Source organism: Mus musculus, chromosome X (genome assembly GCF_000001635.26).
Source record: "Mus musculus strain C57BL/6J chromosome X, GRCm38.p6 C57BL/6J".
Lineage (NCBI taxonomy): Eukaryota > Metazoa > Chordata > Mammalia > Rodentia > Muridae > Mus > Mus musculus.
This window is the reverse complement of record NC_000086.7, coordinates 68,667,040-68,690,738: the sequence shown is the minus strand read 5'-3', so window position 1 is coordinate 68,690,738 and position 23,699 is coordinate 68,667,040. Positions and strand designations below refer to the sequence as shown.

The 23,699-nt window shown below is 37.8% G+C and overlaps 1 protein-coding gene and 1 long non-coding RNA gene across 8 annotated transcripts in view; one reads left to right on the top strand and one right to left on the bottom strand.

Annotated features, from left to right (window-relative positions):
- The window catches only part of Fmr1 (FMRP translational regulator 1), a 39,428-nt gene extending 27,225 nt beyond the window's left edge, over positions 1-12,203 (bottom strand). For 2 of the 7 annotated variants that reach the window (XM_006527813.2, XM_006527814.2), the window contains exons 1-2: positions 11,872-12,203; positions 2,405-2,457 (exon numbers count right to left, since the gene is read on the bottom strand). In XM_006527813.2, coding sequence (XP_006527876.1) covers positions 2,405-2,457; positions 11,872-11,922 — 104 coding nt within the window. In that variant the 5' untranslated portion in view covers positions 11,923-12,203. The remainder of the gene's footprint in view (positions 1-2,404; positions 2,458-11,871) is intronic. The other 5 variants (NM_008031.3, NM_001290424.1, XR_001782738.2 and 2 more) reach the window with 4 other exon arrangements.
- Positions 12,204-12,339: 136 nt separating this feature from the next.
- Fmr1os (FMRP translational regulator 1, opposite strand) lies at positions 12,340-23,225 on the top strand. Its single transcript, NR_033481.1, has 4 exons — positions 12,340-12,559; positions 13,614-13,725; positions 17,364-17,420; positions 20,872-23,225. It is a non-coding gene; the product is annotated as an FMRP translational regulator 1, opposite strand (long non-coding RNA).
- Positions 23,226-23,699: the final 474 nt, after the last annotated feature.

Genomic DNA, 23,699 nt, shown 5'->3' with positions numbered 1-23,699 from the left:
TTTTTCCATTAAGAAAACAGTTCTGTTCTGTGTAAAAACTTCTATGCCTGTGTGTCTAAGAATGTGCATGGACAGAGGCCAGAAGAGAGATTCAGATAGCCTGGAATTAAAGTTTCAGGTGCCGAGAACTGAATATTAGTCCTTTGTAAGAACAACAAGTATCCTTAACTGCTGAGTAACCTTTTTAGCTTCATAAAATGCCTATATTTTGATAGAGGACATTTTAATAAAACAACCTTGAGGAATACTTATTTGTCTCTTTTTTTTCTTTCTGTTTACAAAGAACTACTGCACAAGAGGACAAATAAGTCAGAATTTGTAGAAATCTGTTGAATGATGAGATTACACTGACTCCCCCCATTACTTATGAATACAGTTGAAAAGGGTATAATTAAAATACAGCAGAATAGCTTTTTTATACCCACTGATAATTAGTGACCTTTAACATGTTATGAACTGTCAGTTACGTTTCACTTGTGAGACATACAATGCAAAATATACATTTCTTGGTTCCAAAGAAGTAACAATGTCTTTAACTCTTTAATCGTACAGATTTGAAGACGTTAAATACAGGTTAAAAACTAAGCACCCTAACTAAGCTATTCTTTCTAAATGAAAAGATCCTATTCTATGAAATACTGTGTTTTCTTTCAGTATTCCTGATGAATCTTTCTCTTCCTTTACCCCCCTTTTTAGTGGAAGCCAAAAGAGGAAACACAAAACGAACAAAGATTCTGCTTAAGAGTTTACAGTTCAGAACTACGAGTAGAGAATCAAATGGCCATTTTTAAAAACAGTGTTTTACTAGTGAAGGAAATAAAAAGATAAAAGTATAATTGCAACGAAGCTAGAAGCATGGCTTAGCCATTAAATAACGCCTACAGCGAACCTTAATTTGTTCTTAGCCTCCTTGTTGGGCAACTTATAACTGACTCTAACTCCAGCTCCAGAGTTGATGCTTCTAGCCTCCATTAACATCTGCACTCTTGTTGCACATACCATACAAAGATATACATTCAGAAACATAATTAAAGTAAAAATAATAGTTTAAATACAAAAAAGATTATCCCCTTAGTTACCCATGAGACCTTAAATAGAGACGCGATATTATAGTTGTCTATTGTTTAATGATGTAAAAAGGCAATTATGGAACTTTTGTCTTTATACATTCAGGTAAAGATATTCTATTATTTAAACTTGTAAACTAACATTATTAGTCTGGAGCATGGAAGAGGGCTTAATATTCTGTTAGTACTTTCATCTGTATCTTTCTAAATGTGTATCAGGCATCAAAGGTTACTACTTTGTCTTATTGATAGCTTAAAGAATCTAAGCTTACGGTCTAACTTTAGATTTTTCTAGACAGTGAATTGCAGGTCTATTCTTAATATTTTAGAACCAAGGTATTTGTTTTTAGTCCTTAGTAACTCTGTGCCACAGACTGCAGTTTGGGAAATTTACTAAGATATAATTAATAAACCACATAATTCACAAATTCAATAGTGTATAGTGTGTTGTCATATAATATACAATTATTGTTAGTGAATTATAGTATGTTTTTATCTCCACAACAGGAAGTATTTTATGCTTTAGTTATAACCTTTCTTACACATTCCTAACAAGTCTAAGCAATCACTATACTACTTTTTTTTAATCTACAGATTTTCAGACTGCCTTGGATGTACTATTATTATGGTAGAGAAAAACTAAATGTTGTAACTGTCACTTACCAAAGTTTAGTAAAAATCCTAATACCAATACTAAACATATGTACTTCAGAGTCTCAAATGGCTACCTGAAAATGGTCTTTATTAATACTTAATGAATTTAGTGACTAGAATTTTTCCCCCAATGAAATGATAATATCTATACTATTGACTTTTTCATACAGCTCATATTTCTAGATATTTAAGTACTGTTTTATGATCTAGAACAAAAAGCAGTAAAGATTAACTGTCATAATTATTGATTAAAAATATATGAAAAAAATAAAAATAACCTAATGAGGACACATAATTTCTTCTGATAAAATAAACCATATAATTAAAAATCAGTATAAAAACCTATAATCATTTTTATTGTAAACATCCATAAATTCCCATATTTTCAACTTTTAATAAAATTACAAACTATTTAAAACTTTTAGTTCATTGAGACGAATGGATCTTTTGTTTTCATAATCAAATGGACTTAAGGATCAAGATTATATAGTAAGGACCTCTAAGGTCAATCATTAGCAAAAGAGGGCCTTCCATTGATTTAATCCTGAGCTCTCTGGGAACTTTGTTTCATAATAGGAAAAAAAAACCCACTAAAATCAGACTTCAATTTAAAAAATGAAGAAAAAAATGAGCATAAAACATTAAAAATCTTCAACATTAAGATTATATAGTAAGAAACTTACTTGTTTTCAAAAGCAACTGTTATAGAATCTTCATGGACATCTTTTACAAATGCCTGCAAGAAAAAACCACAACAAATTAACTTTTAAGCTTGAAGACCAATGAAATTAAATTTTAGAGATATTTAAGAATTTAAGGAACTCACACAATATGTACTCACTGATAAGTGGATATTAGCCCAAATCCTAGGATACCCAAGATATAAGATACAATTTCCTAAACACATGGAACTCAAGAAAAATGAAGACTGAAGTGTGGACACTATGCCCCTCCTTAGAAGTGGGAACAAAACACCCATGGAAGGAGTTACAGAGACAAAGTTTGGAGCTGAGATGAAAGGATGGACCATGTAGAGACTGCCATATCCAGGGATCCACCCCATAATCAGCATCCAAACGCTGACACCATTGCATACACTAGCAAGATTTTACTGAAAGGACCCAGATGTAGCTGTCTCTTGTGAGACTATGACGGGACCTAGCAAACACAGAAGTGGATGCTCACAGTCAGCTATTGGATGGATCACAGGGTTCCCAATGGAGGACCTAGAGAAAGTACCCAAGGAGCTAAAGGGATCTGCAACCCTATAGGTGGAACAACAATATGAACTAACCAGTACCCCGGAGCTCTTGACTCTAGCTGCATATGTATCAAAAGATGGCCCGTTGGACACGCAAACTTTATATGCCCCAGTACAGGGGAACGCCAGGGCCAAAAAGGGGGAGTGGGTGGGTAGGGGAGTGGGGGTGGGTGGGTATGGGGAACTTTTGGTATAGCATTGGAAATGTAAATGAGCTAAATACCTAATAAAAAATGGAAAAAAAAAGAGAATAAAATGGATCTTTGATTGAAAATCCGTTTCTAATGCCCCCTTCTTCACCATATCTATTTTGCTAGGTACTATATATTAGGCTTTAAGAATACAAATAATTACAATACTAAATAAGAAAAAATTATCTTAAGAGTTTAACATCTCAAAGAGATAGTTACACTGGCCATTAAAATTCAGTGTTGAATATGAAGTAAGAGGTACGCTTTAAGCTACATTATTAAAAATTAAGAAACTTATTCTAGAACCACATGCCTAGCAGTAAAGATAAGCCTGTAACTTATCCATAAGTGCTCTATTGTCCTTTCCCTCTTTTCACTTAACTATCTTCTATTTGCTTTTTAGGTTTCAATTCAGGTAGAAACTACAACTAAGTTAAATATAGTATATGCATGATTATCTTGGAAATACTTAGAATGAATTCAATGAACATCTACTAAGTGGACTGCTGCCTAAGATGCTTCTCTTCTAGACCTGGTGTAAGGTCTGGTTTTTTGGTAGTGCTGTTACTTTGAAAAGGGAAGACATACTGGAAAGGTGAAGTTTCTACTGACCCTTAAAGTGTAAGGATGAACTAGCCAACAACTAGTTGGAGGATGGAGAAGCAAGAGTAAAAACAGACAACAAAAAACAGCTTGAGATTGTTTCAAAAAAAAACAAAACAAAACAATAAGAAAGCTGAGACAGAACAAAGAATAGAATTTTAAACCCATGATGTATATATGTGTGCATGTGTTAGGGGTGTGTCTGTTTGGATGAATATCTCTTATCTCTACAACTCAAGCAATAAATGTTCCTTTGAGAAGGCAGCAGCACCAGAGAAACTCTGCTCAAACTAGTGACAAAGTTATTTCCCCAGGATTCATTTCAGCAATATGGCATTGGTAGCACACCTTGGTGATTCACCAGCTTTTATATGTATAATAAAAATTATGGAAAGTCCCACCCAAATTGCAAAAGAAATATTGGAGGCCAGGCAAGTGATATGTGTATCAGGGATAAAATCCCTATTGGAGCCCCTAAATGATGTTGTGAAGCCAACAATACAATGGAGACTTCACAAATAGCAGGAATATGGACTATGAAGTCATTAGTACAAGGAGCAAGTACTATATTTATATCTTTATATTTACAGGTTTAAATGATGATGAACCCAAATTTTCTTTCCCATCCACTTGATGTTGCTTATTTCTCAGATATATTTAAATCATTAAAAATATTTATTTATATTTAAATATATATTTAAATCATTAAAAATTTTACAGTATATTTGAACAACTCTGGTTTAATATTATTCTGATACTTTAGAATATGCCCTATTTCATAAGCAAGTATGTATCATGCGTCCAGTGTGCTAAGGGATTGTTTGTCCTATTCAACAACAAATATTCCTGATTTTGAATAAAAAGTTGTGAGAACTGTTCACTCAGGATCTTGGTTTTATATACTATAAAACAAATTTATGGAGAAGGGGAAGGTGTTCTTTGTCCTCAGACAGTAGCTAATACCAAGTTAATAATGTATTTCTGGGGGAGATTATTAGACTGCCAACTAAAATCAAGACTAAGAAAAGGAAAAGGTAACTACTTCTGTCTTCATCCTCTTTGAAAGTTGTATGATGTTTGTATGCCTTGGCAGCAGCACAACAACATACATAACAGCACTAGTTCTTCTTTCCTTTTTTTTTTTTTTTTTTTTTTTTAGTATAGAGTTTATTTAGGGTATGGGGAGGGGAGTTAAGAGGGTGATAGAGGCAGAGAAAGGCAGAGAGGAGAGAAGCAGAGGCAGGCCCTGGCCATGTGGAGGGGGGGAGGGGTTGGGGAGCAAGGGGGAAAGAGGCAAAAAAGAGGCAAGAGCATAAGAGCACAGCACTAGTTCTTTATAGTACATTATATGCTGAAAAAGTTAAACTCTTTAGTCAGCAAACTGAACTTTGGTACAGCTGGGTAGAAAATTGTCCTTTGTAAAGCAAAGTCTTTCCAAAGCTGGTCTTTGCTGTTTGCATTGTCTGTGGTAACCAGAAGTGACCTATGGCTATTTACATTAAAATTAACTACAATTAAATTCAGTCACCCATTCACCTTCCACATTTTGAGGGATCAAGAACTATGGGTAGATCAGTGGGGTTTGTAGCATATCCTATTGATTTAAAACATTTACAACATTAAGAGTTTTCAAACTAACCATAAAAATCAGCCTTAGTCTTATGACTTTATAGCTGTATTCTTATTTCCCCCTACTTGCCTGAATTATTATCTAGCTTAATCATATGCATTCAATACATTTGCCTATTTCTTAAAAATGAAGTGTTCCCTTTCAAAGGAGAGCTGTAAATGGTATAAAGAGAGAGAGAGAGAGAGAGACAGAGACAGAAAGCAAAACAGCCAAAAAATAAGAGGCAAAAAGAAATGTTTTCACAGTCCTAGAATATAATTTTGGATGAAAAGTGTCAGAAATAGTTTGAGTAATCATCACATCCAACAGAGCCACTGCCTCTGAGTTAATGAGGCTTATCTATGTATAGATATTTGCATGATTGTTTCAAAATCAGTCATTTTAGTCACTGTTTGCATAGTAACTGATATAGAATGCATTTAATACCTTCTGGTTACTGCTTTACTAAGTAAATAAAAGAATCTCATCTGTGGACTCTGCCCCGCACACATACTAAGGATAGGACAAGACATCCTGTCAGTTCTAAAGTCTTTTAGTAAACCTTCCCCACAGGTTTCATATCTTTCTATGTGTTCTCATCATACTTTTTCCAATAATGCTTTTTAAAAACTCTCCGACTCTCTCTTAACTCATTCACAAGGTTCCTCTAGAGAGCTAGCACCTCACCTACCAACTTGAAAAACCTCATTTTGCTGTAATTCTTTCCTATCATGCTAAGTTGATGTAAAAACAACAGGCTGAGAAGATTTCTGTGATATATTCAAAGGCAGATTAGATGAATGCCCAAAGAGCTTCACTGGATCTGACATGTAGGGCTATTAATGGGATCAGAGAACTTAGAGGTTGAGTTTTGTTATGAATTAAATATAGGCTCTAAAATCTTGGCTCTATCATATAATAGCTGCAGGATTTGGGAACCTCAGATTCCTCCTCATTTTTAAACTAAGGACCTAGAGACTAGCCTTTTAAAGTTGTAACGTAAATATACATATGTAATTTTCATAAAAGATACAGAACTATAAATGCCTTTGCATTTCAGAATGTTAAGTACTCCCTCTATACTTTAAAAAAGGCTTTAATGGGGCTATCAAACCAGAAGTTCTTAAGGGCATGACTAAAGATTACAGTTCTCCACAGGATGTCAGTCACTCAATAGTGCTAATGTTTTCCTAAGGAGAGAAGAGACTTACCCACTCATAATCATGACAGATCCAAAGACTGCTATTTAGGAAAGTAAATGAAAGTCTTAATGGTCAAATAAAGGCTTAAAAAGTAAGATAGAACAAGAAAGGGATAGTCCTACAAAATTACTAAATAATAATGGTTACTTTCACTCTAGAAAGGAAAAAAAAAAAGCTTTAGGGTTTGAAAGAAGTGATTAAAAAAAAAAGCAAAAAAAAAAAAAAAAGCAGTGACCAAAACACACTAAGGTTGTTCACCAGGGGAAAAACAGAAGTTTTAAGTCATCATAGCATCCCTTCATTTAATTACAATTGGACCAAGTCATAGTCCTGAGGATATATAAAAACCAAAACTATCTAATGCAAACACTGCTTTATTAAAGCAGTACACAAAGGACAAAGAGTCCAGTCCTATTTGGGTAAACTTTTATTCCCCTATCATGACTTCTTCACATATCTTAAGTTTTAAGATATCAAACTAGGGGTTAGAAAACCTAGTACCTACATTCCAGCTCACAACCATCTGTATCCCAAGGAGATCTGATACCCTTTTCTATCACTTCCTTGGTGCACAGACATACATGTAGGTAAAACACTCATACACATAAAATAAGTAAAAACTTTCCTCCTAGAGATAAATTATAGGGCCATATAAGATGTATAATTCAAACCCAAGGCTTCATATATACATTGAATCTTTATTCTCCCCACTTTGTAAAACAACAACAGTTCTTCCATAAATTCTAAGAAAAATGATTCACTCTAACTAAAGACAACAGGTACAAAGAAAACAGCATCCACTGACTTGTTTTCCTGATGTTTATATACTGTTCATATAAGTTACAGTTTTTCAGGTTTAGTAAGCTCCTAGGGTAACTAACAAAAGCAAGCTTTACAGCAGAGTAACCTTATCTTTCCTTACTAAGAATTTATGGGAAAATATTTCAAGCCAGAAGGTTAATAAAAAAAGAATATGGATACATAAACTGGAGATTACTGACATCTTTGTGTCTACAGTTAAAAAAGATTATACAACAATTGTAGTTATGGGATGCTAAGGCAATGTCACTGTACAAATATGAGCAAAGATTATAATGAAATTGAAAAGTGAGCAACAAATGTAATCTACTTTACTTCTTCAAGCTAAATTTTATCATTTCATTATCAAGTCTGATTTCAAATCCCAGATCCAAAACTTTTAGCACCCTGACAAACATTAGTAATTATTTATTTCATCTCCCTATATATCTATATCCCTTATATAAATTAAAACAGTGGGAGGAAGTTAATAGAGGCAAAGTAGTGCCTAAGACTCCCCACTTGGTAACTATTACCATAACCATGATCCCAAACATCTCCCAGAGCAGGCCAGAATCTGAACTCCCAAGTACTACACTGCACAAAATTTTGCACAAAATTAGTAATTTTGAGGTTATCAGAATACATGAGTATAGAACTGGAATTGCACATTTCTAAGGTGGGGTGTTACATTCACAAAGACACTAAATCTTACAAAGGGTGCTTTGATTTGGGAGGCTAAAATATGGTAATTTACATAATTCATCTCTTTAACATGTAAATTAACACTCATACTTCAAGATTGCTGGATTTCAGAGAAAACTATGAATGTGAGTTCATTTAAATTTTATGTAGGCTTATAAATTTCTAAACCTGTGAAAGTTTATGGTAAAACATTTACTTCTACAAGCCAATGTAGCTAAAATGATATATAGGTTGGGTACTAAATACTTTGTAAGCCCCCACCCCCAAAGTAGGGTTTCACTATGTAGCCCTGTCTGGCATGGAACTCAGAAATCCATTAGTCTCTGCCTCCCAGGTGCTAGGATTATAGGTGAGATCTACCAAACCTGGCATTAAAAAATGTCTTGACTGTATATTATTGTGTATTAATAAACCACTATATATGGCAACAATATTCAGCTAGTGGGAGTCTATTCTCAGATGCTGAGCTTAAAATTAAGATGATAATATATTTGTGAATTTGCATCATTACACATAATAATTAGATATTAGCCATTATAGTTTGAAATTTAAACGTTTTGTATACGTCTCTAATATGGTTTACTAATTTTGATACTAGAATATAAAACCTAGAAATCTTTGCATATGTAGTATTCTCACATCTGAACAGCATACATTCTATATCAAAATGAATTTAATGCATTATCATTCTCAACATACCCAAACTGTAATACACAAAAAAACTACATGGGGCAGATGCACCTTGAATAAAGATGTATAGCAGTGTTTTGCAACATTACTGGCTTTTTAAAGATCATGTGAGATACAAATCAAAGTTTCTTCAGATTTTAAATATAACATGTCTGAAGGGCTTAAAAACTAGTACGTGTGACCAACTTTTTCCAGGTTAAAGAAAAAAACAAAGCTTAAAACTAGAAATTCTGGTGAGTGCTGAGTCTAAGTTTCAAATCTTTTTTTGTTTGTTTGTTTTTGTTTTTCGAGACAGGGTTTCTCTGTGTAGCCCTGGCTGTCCTGGCACTCACTTTGTAGACCAGGCTGGCCTCGAACTCAGAAATCCGCCTGCCTCTGCCTCCCGAGTGCTGGGATTAAAGGCGTGCACCACCACTCCCGGTTTGCACCACCACGCAGGGTCAAATCTTAAAAAATAAACACCAAAAAAGAGCCACATCTTGAGATGGCTCAGCAGGTAAAGGCTTGCAGACCTGAGATCCATCCCCAGTAGCCACATGGTGGAGACAGACAACTCCTGAAATCTGTCCTCTTGACAAGTGTGGCATGGGATGCAAATAAGCATCCACTCACCCTCACATAGTCACAAATAAACCTAATAGTTTTAAAAATTAAACACCAAAAGAAAAAGATCCAAATTAGAACTGGTTGGCTGTTATCATGCTAGTAGCATGATTTGTGATTTTGAAATCTTCATTTTAGTGATCCTCAGAGAAAGAATCAAATCACTGCTAATATGTGTTCTATATAGTTATTCTGCTAACTTAATGTTCTCAGGAGATGTACAACTATCCTTCACAATACAGTAGTTCTAGTAAGCAAATCAAAGACTGAATTCAATTATATTGAATTTGACTTACTTCACTTTAAATTTTTATTTCTACCAATTTAATGAACAAGGACCCCAGTTTTTCCATAATGGTCTTTACCTCTCATTTTTTGTAATCAATTTCACCAGAAAACGACTCAGCATGCTTCCACTTTATTTTTCCTGTTCACAGTCAATATTCTAAGTGTTGTAAAATTTGAACCTCTTTCAGGATAGTCAGTACCCTTCCCTTTATATAGACCAGTTGAAACAAACAAACAAACAACACCAAAACCAAACTTAAACACAATAGCAATTTTTCAATATACATTTTTAAAAAGCACTACATGTCCCCTCAGGGAATCAAAGGATAATTCATAACCTATTCCTTTTTTGTTCACCTTCAAATCAAGAAGTTGTTGGAATACAAAGCCAAGAAAAAAAGCAAGGGGATTAATAGTGGAAACAGAGCACTTTAAAAAAATATATTCCAGTCAGTTTTCAAGGAAAATTACTGGGGCCAATAAATCCTTCAAGAGTAGGATGTGGTACTTGCCCTCAATGGCAAGCCAACTTCATTAAAAGCCACTAACAGCGGACTCAAATCTAAGCTGTTATTAGAGATGAACAAAAATACTACTTAACTATTATCCCTTGCTCATCTGTGTCTCAGTGCCCCAACTCTAGCAACTAAAACTGTCATTCTAGAACCTAGAAACCTTCTAATGCAAACTAACCAAAACTAACCGGAACATTTTTTTTATTACAGCAAATTGAAAAATAACTGCACTGGTAAAATTAGTAACATAAATGTTGTGTTCTTTCTGTCTCCTATATTACAACAAAAGGGTATTTTTAGTATAAATTAGTATTTTACAAATTTCCTTGATTCGAGAATTTTATCTTCCACTAAATGTCTCCATAAACTTGGCAAAAGCATAATTTACTAAAGTCACTTTCCCGAGTTTAGCTTAGTATGTCCCACTTGAAATGTCCAAGTTATTCTATAATAAACTTAAAACTATTGGACAATGGCAAAAGCTATTTTCCATGCTTCCTTCCACGTGCACCTTCTGTTACTAAAATATTCTAGTGAGGTGGGGCCTTAGAGAGCTTATAAACATTCACAAAAGGAGAATTTATAATATTGCTAGATCTACATTTATGCAGTATCAAAAAAAAATCACACAATACTTAAGTTTAAAGTTCCTTGAAAAATATACGATGTTACTTGATATTCAATGGTATAAAAAAACTCTCAGTAGTTCCATGAATGCCCATTTAAAACCTCAAATATAGCTCACTGTAACACCGCAAAACTCAAAGCGAATATACTCAAGTTTATGCACTTCAGCGCACAGAACAAACATTCCAAACCGTCCTGGTAAAAATTCAGTAGCAATCGTACAGTCCCCGTTAATTTCCTGAAGTTCTGTGGCACAAATTCGGGTCCTCGAGAACTTAAACACAAAGGGAAATTTAAAATAAGCAGACTTGGTAATATTTTTAGAAGCCGCGACATGCTTATCCCTGAATTGCTCCCAGTTAGAAAGAGCCTCGGAGGCCGTGGATATACCGGCTCTGGCTAGCGTTTGAAACCGCTCTCTCAGATGTCATGGTCTTTCCGAAACTTTTAGATCTAAAACCCTCCTTGGAAATTCACAAAGAGGCCACTCAAGAGCAGTTGCCATTGTGATTCCGAGCTGCCGCCCGCTTCTTACTACTCCCTGCACACCCCTCGCCCAGAACCGGGGAGCTCTCCAAAGTCTGGACTGTGGGCCGAACGCGGAGCCCAAACCTCCTAACGGCCGCCCAAGCCTCGTAACGGCCGTTCGTCCAGCAGGGCTGGCGGCGGCCGGGCTGAAGCGCCCCCGGTTCCCGCACGGCTCCCCGCGTGTCAGGCCCCGAACCCACTGGGAGAGGATTATTTGGGAAAGCTGGACTAAGCCGCTGCCGCCACTTCCCGCGGCACCGGCCCCATGGCCGATCGGATCCCCTGTCCTCGCATTCCCGCTTCGCTGACAAACTCGGCCGCTCAACCGCCCTCGGCAACCCGCGCGTTCCGCCAGGCGCCGGGGCCTCAGGCGGGAGTCGGAACGCTGAGGCGGGCTCTAGGCCCCGACTCCGCCGCTCCCTCACATCCCACAGCCCGCCGCTCCCGCCGCGCCCGAGGGGCCCGCCCGCCACCCTGGACACGAGGGAGGGAGGGAGGCCGAGGACCGGGCCTGTCCGGTAGCCGGTTACCTTGTAGAAAGCGCCATTGGAGCCCCGCACTTCCACCACCAGCTCCTCCATCTTCTCGTCCGTCCTCGCGCCGGGAGCCCGCCTCCGGGAGGTGGGCTGCAGGCGCTTGAGGCCCAGCCGCCGTCGCCGCCGCCGCCGCCGCCGCGTTACCGCACGCCCCCCGGCAGCGGCGCCGCCGTCACTGCCACCGCCCGCGCTCGCCGTCCGTTTGCTTCACTGCCCGCCCTCTCAGGCGCGGCCCCTCACCGGAAGTGAAACCGAAACGCTCCCCAGCGCCTGACTGACTGAGGCCAAGGGCTCCGCTGCGCCTCCTGTAAACAGTCAAACGATGTCACGTGACCCGCGCAGCCCCTCCCCTTTGGCCCCGCCCTCTCCGCTCCGCCCTTGCCTCCTCTCGGGCAGTGGAGCACGCGCATGCGCCCTCCTGGGTACCTGCCTCAGGGTATCAGGGCGCACCCTTTGGCGCGCGCACTTGGTGAAAGGCGGGAAAGCGTAAAGGGCAGTACTAAGTCTGGCTGCCTGTGCCCGCCGCGGGGACTAGAGGCCTCTTCCGTACAGGAGGAAGCGAGGACATGGGAAAAGGCCTCCAGTTGTCGAAAATGGGGCCCGACCAGAAGTGGAGGGGCATTGGGTAGATTTTTCACGGCACTGGCGTGGGACCTGTTTGAACTGCAAGTCGCGGCGGGAGGGAAGTAAAAAAAAAGTGATAAATTCCATTGGAGAACACTTTGATCTAGGAACAGTGATAACTACATTGACCCTGACTTCTGGGACTCTTATGGCTAGGATGCAAAATAAATCGCTCTACTACCTAGTGATTTGGGGAAGTATTGTGGGAACTTTGAGTACTTTTTAAGGGCCAATAGGGTGTGCCAGAACTTCAGGAAATGTTATCCCTTTCTCAGACAGTCCCCCTCACACTTTCCGTTCATAGTTTTACTTGGAATTCGTAATAAAAAGAGCTGACAGAGAGAGTTGAACACTTGTTAATTCCTTTTTACTCGACTTCTGCCTCTTCTACATGCCCCCTGTACCAGAGGGAGGGCATCAGTAAAGCAGTCATGGGATCTGTCTATGTGCATCATTGGGTCCTTTCCATGCAGCTCTCTGCCTTTGCCTTCTACAGCAGAACCAAAATCACCTCCCCACCCCTTTGGCCTCTGTATTGGGCTTATATCCAGCCTGACCCATGCTCCTTTAATCCAGAAGGCTTGCATCCAACTGAGAAGTTCATTGAATGCCTACCATGTGCCAAGCACTGTCCTAAGTACTAGTGAGTCCTTGGTGAGGTAGCAACAAAAAGACTGTCACTATTGAAATTGGAACCTACAGGAGTAGATGTGCAAAATTCAACTTCTCAAAACCGTAAGTGTGGAGCTGGAGAGGTGGCTCAAGGGGGTAAAACATTTGCTATGCGAGCATGAAATCCTGAATTTTCTAATTCCTAGAATCTATAGAAAGCTGGGCCTAAGTGCCTAAATAAGCACTCCCACAAAGTTGATTCCCCAGAAGTTCACAGGTCAGTGTGCCTTATCTAGTTTCGAACAACAAAAAGAGAGACTCTGGGTAGAAGGCAAGGACTGCATTAGAAGTTGTACTGTGACCCCCACACATGTTTTGTGGCATATGTGTGGCCATACTCACACACATGGATGCTACACACACATACACGCATGAAGAAGATATAAATATGGAGTCACAACTGTGATGTGGTCTATAAAGTGTGGTTATATCTTTTACAGTTGGAAATGAGCCTGTCTGTGGTGTGAGATAAGTGAGCCCGGAAGCAAGATGATTCCAACTGGAATGTGACAAGAAAGACTTATTTGGAAGTGTGCACTTGAAAGAGCAAGGGTGAGTTGTCCTAAGCAGATGGTAGAGGGCTAGGATGTGAGGCTTCCAGTTCCCAGCCTGCCTCAGCCGGAACAATATTAATGTTGTTGCAACTCCAGCTTTAAAGCAGTGGATCAAGGGCCACATTCCTTGAGGCTATGGTAAACAGAAATGACCCATTGAACTAGGATCTTTGGAGTAGCCACAATATATTAAGAATCCTGTAGGGTTGAATACAAATCTCACCATAGACCAGATGGGGCATAACATTAGCTTTAACTCCAGTGATATAAAAGGGGACATATTGATTGAGAAGATTCTATCTTCCAAGTGTAAGATATGTAGTTTTCTCAGGGCTTTCAAACATATCAGTAATTCGCAAAGGTTACTGTCCTAAGACATAGTTTCATGATGTCATGACACTGTGCATAACTTTCTTTCCCCCTTAAAGTTATTAGGTAGAGTCCGATTGTGTAATTATTTCACTTCAGTTGCAAATATTTCAGTAAGCATTTATTTCAATTCTCAGCATGCTCACCATTAGTTCTTACATGGCCCCTCTTTTGCTCATATTATTGTGTATATTACTTGTCTCATTCTACTAGAAAACAGTTGTAATGTTTGACATATCATTAATAGTTTAAGATAGTGTTTTTAAGGACAGATTTTTTTGTAGGGCAGGTTGGCCACAACTCAGAATTAGTAGAGGCTATCCTTGAATTCCCTGTTCTTTCTTTACTTCTAGTGTGCTATATGTGTATGGCTTTTGCATACACAGACGTGGTACTGGACTGTAAATCTGTTTCTCACTGCTACCATTAAATCTGTATTTTTAAAATTGCTTTTGGGACAGTGTCTCAGTATTTATCCTTGGCAGGCCTTGAACACATGGTGATCTATTTGCTCCTGCTACCAAAGTACTGGGAATAAAGGCATATGCCACCATTCCCAGGGTCACGAAAACTCTTGTGTCTTCTTCATGCACTGTGGCAAGAATTTTGCGAGTGTGCTCTTACAGAGTTGTGTATGCACTTCCTGTTTCTTCTTTTGCACTGATTATAAAACAGGCTCTGAATGCTTAATATTTTACTGTCATTTACAATACAGTAGAATTATTTATTTACAGTTATTTTTCTCATTGGACTATTAGTACTATCTAGGCAGAAAAGATATCTTATTCACCCTTGTACTTTAGGTAGATTTTAAATGTTTGGTGTTTGTTCTCACTGTGGGGATATGTTGTGGCATTATCTTTCCTCTTTTAGATTTCTCTGGGGTGGGCTCATACTCTACACCTCACGGTGTGGGGGGGTCTCTCAATCCTAATCGGATACCAAATTCTTTCAGAGTCTTAGAGTCTACTCATGCATTATCCAGGCTTTCATTCTCCACCTGCTTCCCTATAGCCACTCTTGCCTTCTTTTTGTCAAGTCGCAAGACAAAATAATACCCCTGCTTATGTGCCATACCAATCAAACTGCCACCCCAAACACTCTGATGGGATTTCTGGTAATGTTTCTTTGGCTAAACCTAAAGTAATTATTTATTCAAGTCTTAATGTTTTATACATTCTGACATCTTTTATCCCTTCTGCCTCACATTCTAAATTTCACAATCATGATACTTCCTTTGATGTCTTGAAATTATCAGGCAAGTTGTTAGTCTTTTTCACTGGAATGTAAACTTAATTTTGAAAAAAAAAAAAAAAGATTGGTCTTTTATGTATTGCTTAAGTGCCTGTGTCACCAATGTCGGGAACACAGTAGATGGTTTCTAACTATTTATTGAATGAATGGGTAAGTGAATGAATGAATACATATTGAAGACTCAGCATAAATGACATCTGCTCCATGCCTATACTTCAGCATGTCTGGCCCTACTTTGGCCCCTATCTTCCATTAAATAACTGTCTGTTGTCTCTGCATCGATTTCTTCTATATTTCATGGTTTTGTAACTTGAGCCCTCTATGCCTTTTTATTCCTCAGTCCTAGCTGAAATGCCCTTCAAGACACTGCTTAAGTCAGACTTCTTTCATGTTATTTTCTCTGAACATATCACCTCGATTTGACCTCTCCTCTAAAACAGATATTCAAAAAATAGAATACCATGTTTTAGATGCATGCCTCTAAACCCAATCCAACATGGAGATAGAAGCAGAAGAATCAGAAGTTCAAGGGCATCTTCAGCTGCATAATGAGCTCTTGTCCAGTAGTAGGTACAGACCCCATCTAAAAAAAACTATCAAGGTAATGCTTACTGTAGGAAAATATTAAATGACAGTGTATTTGCATTTAAATGATAACAACTATAGTTAGAATGGATGGTATCCAAACATTCTGATATATTCCTATGATATTTTCACAACTGATATCTAGTCATATCCAGAAGACTCAAGGAAGAAAAAGATTGGCATAAGTTAATTATTCATGAGAGATGAGAAGCTTATCATGAAAGATGTATCTGGAATAGATAGGTCAGCCAAATGTGGTTTAGGTTTAGACGACACCTTAAGACAGTGAGACTGATTCAAAACTTGGTGTAGCATTTGCCATTCAGATTGTGCTCTGTAACCCTAACCATGACTTCTTGATAGAATTCAAGATCTAAGAGGAGCAGATAGAGATGCTATGTAAGGCATCACTTGTACTTGTCCTAAGTTCTTTTCCAGGCAATGGAGCTAATACCAACTGCTTTTCAATCAACTAGTAAGAGTGAGCATCTTCAATTCCTTCATGGCAATGGCTTGGCTTGTGCACCCATATAAGAATTCCTGGACACAGATAGTAGCACTGGTATAATTTGAAGACAGAGAAATTACCAGGCATTGTTTGTCTGGCAGTAGTAAAAGAGTTTTAGAGATAAGAGCTATCAGAATAGGAACAGGGAAATAGAAAGTGCCATTAGAGGAGAACTCATTAAGCATTACTAGGGGACTCTTCAGAGTTAGTCTTAAGAAAGAGGAGAGACTACAACATCCTCTGAATTATATAGGATGGAGCACAGTCAGAGTAATACAATTGTAGCACTGCTATTATCACTTCTATTTTTATATCTAGGTTGATATGACTGAGAATAAAAATACACAAGAATTTATGTCACTAAGCCTTGCAGCAGAATTGATTGCTATTTGATGGTTTCCTTTAGCACTGAAACCTGACTTATGAATGCGCACTAAAGTACAATATACTGAAGAATAGAAGGAAATGAAAGTCAGTTTGGTCAGTTTGGCTTGAAAGATTTATATTTGATAATGCTTTCTCCTGGTAAATGGTAATTTTGTCATATAAATAAGAAAATAGTAATATGCACCTTGGTTGAACTATTATTCATAGAAACTGACCAATTAATTATTCAAAAGAAATTAATTCTTCCAAATTGAGGCTGGGAGCTGATTTTAATCTGGTCACTGACATTTTGAACTTCTGAGAAAGCTATATAAATACTAAAAATGGAACAAATCTTGTAGCTTTTTAAAATCAGGATCTCTTTATAGTAATAAATCTGAAATGCTTCTAATAAAACTGGAGGGGAAATTGGGCAGAGTTTTAAAATTTGAAGTAAATTTATGGTTTAATACTTGTGCATTACAAAGTTGTGCAAGTGAAAAGAGATGCTTTGAATAAATAGTTCTCAATTCCAATCACTCTTCCTCTCTTAGGAAAACAGATGTTGGAACCTCCAATTGTTGGGGACAAAAGCCTTGGATTCTTCAGGAGTAAGTAAGCAGATAGAGAATTTTCTTCTTCATGAGCTTCAGGAATATGTGGGCATTAGCATCCCAGATCTTTGGGCCAAGAAAGAGAATGCTGGGAGGATTTTCCTGCTGTTGTGGGGATCCTTGGTTGTCAAAATGAGAAGGAGGTATGTTGTTTAATTTTGGTTATCTTGACACAAACTGAGACTTCCCCAGGGAAGAAGTATTGTCTTAATTGAGGTATTGTCTTTGTCAGATTGCATGTAACCAAGTGTTGTAGGGTTTTACTAACTGATGTGGAGCTGCCCAGCTCTCTGTGGATGGTATCATTCTGGCCAGGTAGTACTGGCTTATTAAAAAAAAAAACTGAGGAAGCAACTGGGTTGGAGCAAGCCACTAAAGAGCATTCCCCCACAACCTCTACTGTAGTTCCTACCTCTAGGTTCCTGCCTTGAATTCTGGTCCAGACTTCCTTTAATGGTGAGCTGACCTGACAGTGTAAGTCAGATAAACCAGTCCTTTCCCCAAGTAGTTTTTGGTTGAATTATTTTGTCACAGCAATAGAAAACAAATTAGGAGGGAAGGTATGTCTAGTTTCTACTTAACTTGTGTCTTTCTGTAGTGTTGTTTTGCAGGGAGTCTTCTTGATCAGCCTCACCCTGCCTGAATCTGAAGTTCTATTACATTATACTTTTCTAAAATCCAGAACTGAAGTCCCCCAAAGCGAAGTTACTGTAGTATAAATAATCACTTCATAGATTCTGCAGTCAGAAAGAAAATTCATCAGACACATCCAGGTAAAGAGACTTGCTAGGAGGCATAGGATGTTTGGAACAGAAAGGCGCATACAACATTTGAGAAAACGTGAGAGCAACTAAAAGGATAATTTGATAGCCCAAATAAAGGTCAGAACTGTTAAGATCAAAACATTATAACCCAAACCCTAGCTCAAAATATAAAACACAGAGAGATAGCCACCATGAATAATCAGGATATTTGGATGAAAGATAGGAAAATTGGTAAGAATTCTAGGGGAAGAAAAATAAAGAGAGTAAGTTGAATAAAATTATAGAAGAAAATCTTCCTCTAAGGATTAAAGTGCTGAGTCTATGGATTGAAGGTACATAATAAGTTCCTGACTGGCTTGGTAAGAAGAGTTATTATGACAGCCTGTGTTTTCTAAGATACCAGAAAGATGGTGTAGAAGGAATTTACTTGTTCCTGAAGTGAATTAAGTTACTTGAAAAAACAGAAAAGTGCTGTTTTTATAGATAGCACCCTGAAAGAAAGCATCCCGGTTACAAAAATTGTCCAGGTGATGATGATGCAAGGCTGAGGAGGAAAGACAGTTCTAGATTAAGCAACCAATCTGCTGTCTTCTCTGATCTGCAGAGAAAGTGATACTAACAGGAGTACTCTCTCAGCCTCTATGGCAAAGCAAGGCCGAAAATGATGCATCTGTTCTTATGCTATAGTAAAGATCATTGCTGCATTTGCCAAACATTGCTAGTGCTTTCTAGTTACAGAAATGTGGTGGTATCTTATGTCTGAGTTCTTTTTGTTGTTGTTGTTGTTGTTTTGTTTGTTTTAGTCTTCCCCTTTCTCTGTGAACATGATGTATGCACAAGTAGATGACATAGATGTGAGTGTAGAGGAAAAGGTGGGTGCCAGTTGTTTCTTGCAACTGCTCTCAGTCTTAGGTTTTTGAGAAAGTCTCTGCATTTCTCTGGAGCTCACAATCTTGGTTAGGTTGGCTGGACAGGGAACTATAGTAATTCACCTGCCTCTGGTCCCTACTCTCCCAATCCTGGAGTTTTAGGTAGGCACGACCACACTCAGCTATTACATGGGTGCTGCTGATCTGAACTTAGGTCCTTGTTATTTTATGCAAGCACTTTACCAACTCAGACATCTCCCCAGTCACCTTAGTTTGTAATTTTTATTATTTTTATTTTTCACTTTTGATATTAGAGAAGAGATCTTCCTGCATTGCTTTAGCTAGCCTGGAACTCATAGATGTCTACCTGCCTATACCTCCACTGTGCTCAGATTAAAGATGTGTACTACCAAGCCTGCTTTATTATTTCCACTTTTGTGAGTCTTTTTATGCTTATGTTTGTGTGTAATTTTTTGGCTGCATGTGTGTCTATGTACTTTATGCATGTCTGGTGCCCATGGAGACTATAAGAGGGCTTTGGACTTTCTAGAACTGGAGTTACAGAAGGCGGTAAGCCACTATGCAGATGCTGGGACATGATGCTTGAAGAACTAGGAAAAGGGTGACATTAGAGGTGAAAAAGCTTTGAATTCCATGGATCTGGTGCTTGTAGAAATAGCATGGAGCATGGAGAGTAAGAAAGCAAAGGATTTTTAATTTTTTTTTTATTTAAAACAATTTTAAATGTAAATAGATTTTGATCATATTCTTCCCTTTCCTCAAGTTCTTTCTGATCCTCCCCCCCCCACTTGCCCAACTTTAAGTTCTTTCTCAAAAAAGAAACCCAAACAGACAAAAACCAATACAAGAGAAACCTCCAAAACCAAGACCAAACCAAAATGGGAAAACAACAACAACAAAAACAACAAACAAAAACCCAAACAGAAAAAAAATTAAAATCGCCAAAAAAGTACACACTCATGTATTCACAAACAGACAGACAGACAGACAGACAGACAGACACATACACACAGACACACACACACACACACACACACACACACAAGCAAACAGTGGAATCCATTATATTAGGCCAGCTGTTTCTGAACATGAAGCCTTCCCTGGAGTTGTTGATATACCGTGTGTCACTCCATTGTAGAATACTGATTTTTCCTCTTCCAGCAGGTATAAATGACAGTTCAGTTTTTAACTTTTATCCAAGTGTCTAGAGAGTCATTCATTCATTCATTTAATAAATCTGTAACAAAATAAATGAAACAATGATAAAATAAAAATTATCATATTGAAATTGGACAGGACAAACCAACAGAAGCAAAACAGCCCAAGAGAAGGCAGTGGGTGGGTAGGGGAGCGGGGGTGGGGGGGGGAGGGTATAGGGGAATTTCGGGATAGCATTTGAAATGTAAATGAAGAAAATACATAATAAAAAATTGGAAAAAAAGGAAGGCACAACAACCAGAGACCTACATGTTTGTACATTCAGGAATCCCATATTATGGCATCCACAGAAGCCCCTGTGCATGCTGCCTAAGTATCTGAGTTCATATGAGCTTTACTCAGGTGATTTAAAGGCCCTTGTTCTTCTGCCTCTTATACTCACTCCACCTTCTCTTTAGCGGGCTTCCCTAGCCCTGAGGAGAGGTCTTTGATGGAGACATCCCATTTAGGGCTTGTTGTTCAAAGGTCTCTCACTCAAAAGCAAAGGATCTAAATAGCTTTACTTCTAACTGTGGCATATTATAATAGTAATGCTAATAAAATTTTTAAAATCTTTGTTTTTATTGACTTTTCCAGAAAAAGAAGGCCAAGAAGGAAATTGGATCCAAGTTAAAAGTATCTCTATTCAAATATGTATTAAAACTTTTTGATCTTCAAAGCAACTTGGATCTGATTCATAAAAGTGAACTCTGTACCCTTTCAAAAATCAAGAATTCAGGAATGACTTTCTGCATAGAACAGAACTCTCCAAAATATATGCAAATGAGATAGGTTTCTACTCCTTAAAGGTACCAAAATACTTTCTGTGTGAAATTTTACTTGTAAGGTGAAAGGATCCATGTCATTGTCTGGGAAGGTAGATAAGCCAATGTTTAGGTTGTTTATGAGTCTGAGCAATTGGTGGCTGAGTTTCCGGGATTTTGGAGTGTTCTCCACATCCTATATGTAATGACTTTGAGATTTAAAGGTTCTTCTTTATTTGGTAAGTTTAGAAAATCAAAATCAAATGTTTAATGATTTTATTTTTAAAACGAGTTAGGCATAACTAGCATTGGGGTGTGGAGAAATTCTAAGTCCAGATAACTGTTACTGAATAGTTCCTTGGGGGTGGGGATAATAGTTTATTTTTCTCATTTTTGCTTTAACACATCTCAGCTTTTGGTTGTCATTTTGAATGGACAAATGAAGAGTTTTGGCTGTACCTTTAACCAAAATAATAGAAACATCAATTGGAAACAATAGGAGGGAGTGTTAAATGGACACTGTTGGACTGGAGGGAAATTTATTGTATTGACAGTGTGATAGGAGTTCTGGGACTGGACACACACAGCAGATAGGTAAACTCAGCAAGAAATCTGAGATACCCTTTCCTTCTCCCCTTGCTAGGTCACAATGTGTGCCTTTTGTTTATGGACCCAGAAGCAGCCACAATGATAGATGCTATAATACAGACAGATAAAGGACATCAAATAACTATATCCACTCTTATCTAGGGAAGAAAAGTGTCCTTTCTATATTATGTTCTAAAACTTCTATAGTTTTATCTTCGATTAGTTCTCCCTTGCATTGTACTTTCCCTTTTGTATGCGGTTTGTTGTACTGATTTAACACGAAGTTTTAGCAAACAGATAGTACATTGTTTCTGGACCACATGCAAGGTTATGTGGAAAGATGGGCAGTGAGAGGAAATAAAAACCTTTCAAAGGACAGGGAGAGGAAGATAGACTGGAATGAAAACATACTATATGTTTCATCTTACTGCAATGGGAAAATGAGAAAAAGAACGTTATATGATAGAAGCAACACTCAATATCTTACTCAAATAAACAGTAAAGAAATATCTGTGTCAGAGGAAAGAAAAATAGCAAGCAGAATGCAAAAATAAATAATGAATATAAAGCAAGATGCAAACACAAAGCAAAAGATACTAGACATCATGTTCTATTTGAGTAGATGGATATTTTTCATTAGAATACAGAAAAGTCCCCAGAAGATATTTTATCAAAGTTGTTTATTCATTGCCAAAATAATATGATTTCTCCTGGAATCCCAGTGAACATTGGATGACTTTTTCCCCTGTATCAGAAGGCAATATGTAAGTGTGGCAGATGGCAGAGACCATTTATAATGATGAAGACCTTGAAGTATGGATCCAGAAGTACAAGAATCTAAGTCATGTTTGCACTTGGGATTTTTAGATTCCCTGAACCCTGAAATGGACTTAACACCGACTTGAGACACAAACTTTGTTTAGACCATTACAGTAAGTGCTGCCAAGAATGGCATTAGTCCAAACAGTGGGTGTTTAGCAAATCTTAATTGGTGAGACTTCATTCTAAGAAGACAAAGACTTATATTTATGTTTTCTTTGGAAATTTCTAGTAACAAAACGAGGTGTAACGTAGCTTAAGAAATGAGGCATATTATGTGTTATTTCTCTTCTTAACCTATATCCTCACATTTTTCAAACTGAAGGCCAGGATAAAGAATCAAGGCAAGTGAGGTAGGTATCTGAGCCATGAAGTATAAATATTGAAAGATATCATTCTATTTAGCAATTACAAGAAATTCAAGTTATATAGATTTCCACTTTAAGTCCCTCTCACCCGACATTACAGAATGCACATTTTCCTATATCAACTAGTCTCCCCTTCATTTCTTCAGTTAGGACAGCATGTTCCTTCTTCCCCAAATGTTTTTGATTTCTAGTATATGTCCTGGCTTACTTTCATATCATTCATTTCCTTTATGTAAAATGATTGTGTTTTTTAAAATCTTGTGACCACCAAGTTTATAGAAATGTTGTTGTTTTTGTCTAGCAGTTGTACCATAGCTGAACTGTCAAATTGAGAAGAGTGAATAGCTAGTTTGTATTTGTTTTTTAAATTAACAATTAATAAAATTGACCTTTTAGGGGTTAGTCTTTTCCTACTTTAGTTTTATTAACATCTTCATTTTGGAGGGCTTATCTCTACATCAGGCTTGTTACTTTGCAGGAATAAATTGGGTGTGATAGTGCATGCTTAAAATCCAAGCACTTGGGGAGTGGAAGCAAGAATGATCAGAAGTCCAAGGTCATCCTCACATCTACATTGTAAGTCTGAGTTAGGAGACTCCAATTAACACACACCCACACCCACACCCCCCCACACACACACACACGAACACCCATTGGGACTTTAGAATTGCATTTTATTACATACTACTAGACCATAATCAAGGCATCCCTTTCTATTTTAAGATATCTTTAATGGGGGTCCCCAATGGAGGAGTTAGAGAAAGGACTGAAGGAGCTGAAGGGGTTTGCAACCCCATAGGAGGAACAACAATATCAACCAACCAGATCCCCCCAGAGCTCCCAGGGACTAAACTACCAACCAAAGAGTGCACATGGAGGGACCCAT